The sequence below is a fragment of the Sinocyclocheilus grahami genome, unplaced genomic scaffold (assembly GCF_001515645.1).
Source record: "Sinocyclocheilus grahami isolate Dianchi unplaced genomic scaffold, SAMN03320097.WGS_v1.1 scaffold111.1, whole genome shotgun sequence".
Lineage (NCBI taxonomy): Eukaryota > Metazoa > Chordata > Actinopteri > Cypriniformes > Cyprinidae > Sinocyclocheilus > Sinocyclocheilus grahami.
Genome location: NW_015505290.1, coordinates 694492 through 696144, shown reverse-complemented (window position 1 = coordinate 696144; position 1653 = coordinate 694492). Strand labels below are relative to the sequence as shown.

General features: G+C 36.1%; 1 protein-coding gene across 4 annotated transcripts in view; it reads left to right on the top strand.

Moving 5' to 3' along the window:
* The first annotated feature begins 210 nt into the window (after nt 1-210).
* The window catches only part of LOC107589055 (E3 ubiquitin-protein ligase RNF19B-like), a 17696-nt gene continuing 16253 nt past the window's right edge, over nt 211-1653 (top strand). For 3 of the 4 annotated variants that reach the window (XM_016277371.1, XM_016277370.1, XM_016277368.1), the window contains exon 1: nt 211-625. In XM_016277371.1, coding sequence (XP_016132857.1) covers nt 467-625 — 159 coding nt within the window. In that variant the 5' untranslated portion in view covers nt 211-466. The remainder of the gene's footprint in view (nt 626-1653) is intronic. The other variant, XM_016277369.1, reaches the window with a different exon arrangement.

The window sequence follows — 1653 nt, the reverse complement described above, 5'->3', positions numbered from 1 at the left end:
ACAGAAAATAGTTATTTTAAATTTGAATAATATTACACTGTATTACTGTTTTTACTTTTTGATCAAATACTGTAAATGCTGCCTTGGTGAGCATAAGAAATGTAATTCAAATATATATATATAAAAAAAATCTTACTGACCCCAAAGTTTTAAATGGATGTGCACTGGGATATGTTTTCTGCAGCAATCTTACTTTCACATCCTATAATTCTGTTTATGGTTTTCTTTTCAGGGTTGAACATTTGTGGTGCTTTTGGATAGCTGAAGGAACAGAAAACATTTCATGTGAGAAGAAAACAATGATGACCTTGATCAGGGAACTCTGTTGTGGACAATTTTCGTACTTTCTCACAATGGTCTCTTTGCCAATGTTCAGTGTCAGACCATAAGCAACAAACAGAGACACACAAACAAAAGAGGCCTGATCCGCTCATGCTGTTTTGGCTGGACTGCCCAGCTCTGTACAATGAAGAGACCCAAGCAGCAGTCACAGTCCCTCAGTTTTCTCAGCTTCTTCAGCCGAAAGCCCAAATCTGACCCCAGGATTGAGAAGCCCACCGGGACTTTGAACAAGGAGGAAGTGGCCATTACTCTCACGCCCAATGAGCATGAGCATGTGGAACAAGTAAGACGACATCTACATTTATTCTGTAACCCATACATATGTTTGTTTAATTTCTGTATTCTGTAAGCAGTTGCTGTAATGCTTCTTTTCACCTGGTAGACACATTATCATCTCACTTCCTTCCAGAAACATCATGCCCAATCAGTCATGCCCCCTCAGATTGTTGAACTAAGTGGATTTTGAATGCAAGAAAGAAAGTCTAATATCACATGTCTAAAATTTGGTCAGTCCAATCAGTTCACATATTCATTCACTTTAAATTGTCATCTTTCAAACTTGTATGGCTTTTTCCCTCATGGAACACCAAAGGAAATATTTATTAAAATGTGCAAGCTGCTCTTTTCCATACAATGAAAATAAATCTACCCACACTGGACATTTGGGCCACCATACGGACCACTTCCAGTGGGACACCAAAGTGTTCAAAATTACTGGAAAAATTATATAACATTATACCATTTTATCTGATTTGTTTTACTGGGAGGATCTTATTTGTCCTTTTGCCAAGAAACAAAGTGGGTAGACTGTAATTTTATTATTTGATAAAACACAATTTTCATAAAGCTACACTGTGAAAAAATTATAGTAACAGCATTTTAGGATTTAAGGTAAAGTTACAGTAAAACCCTATGTTTTATTAACTGATAATGTTAATATACCTACAGTGCCTCCGGAGAGTATTCACAGCACTTCACTTTTTGTTATGTTACAGCCTTATTCCAAAATGGATTAAATTAATTAGTTTCCTCAATTCTACAAACAACACCACAATGACAATGTGAAAAGTTTTTGAAATTTGCAAATTTATTAAAAAAAAAAAACAAACAAAAAAAAAACACATTTACATAAGTATTCATTGCTCATTACTTTGTTGAAGCTCCTTTGGCACTAACTACAGCCTCAAATCTTTTTGGGTATGATGCGACAAGCTTTGATCATTGCAAGCAATTCTCTGCCATTCTTCCTCACCTCTCAAGCGCTGTCAGGTTGGATAGGGGCAGACGCACATTTTCAGGTTTCTCCAGAAA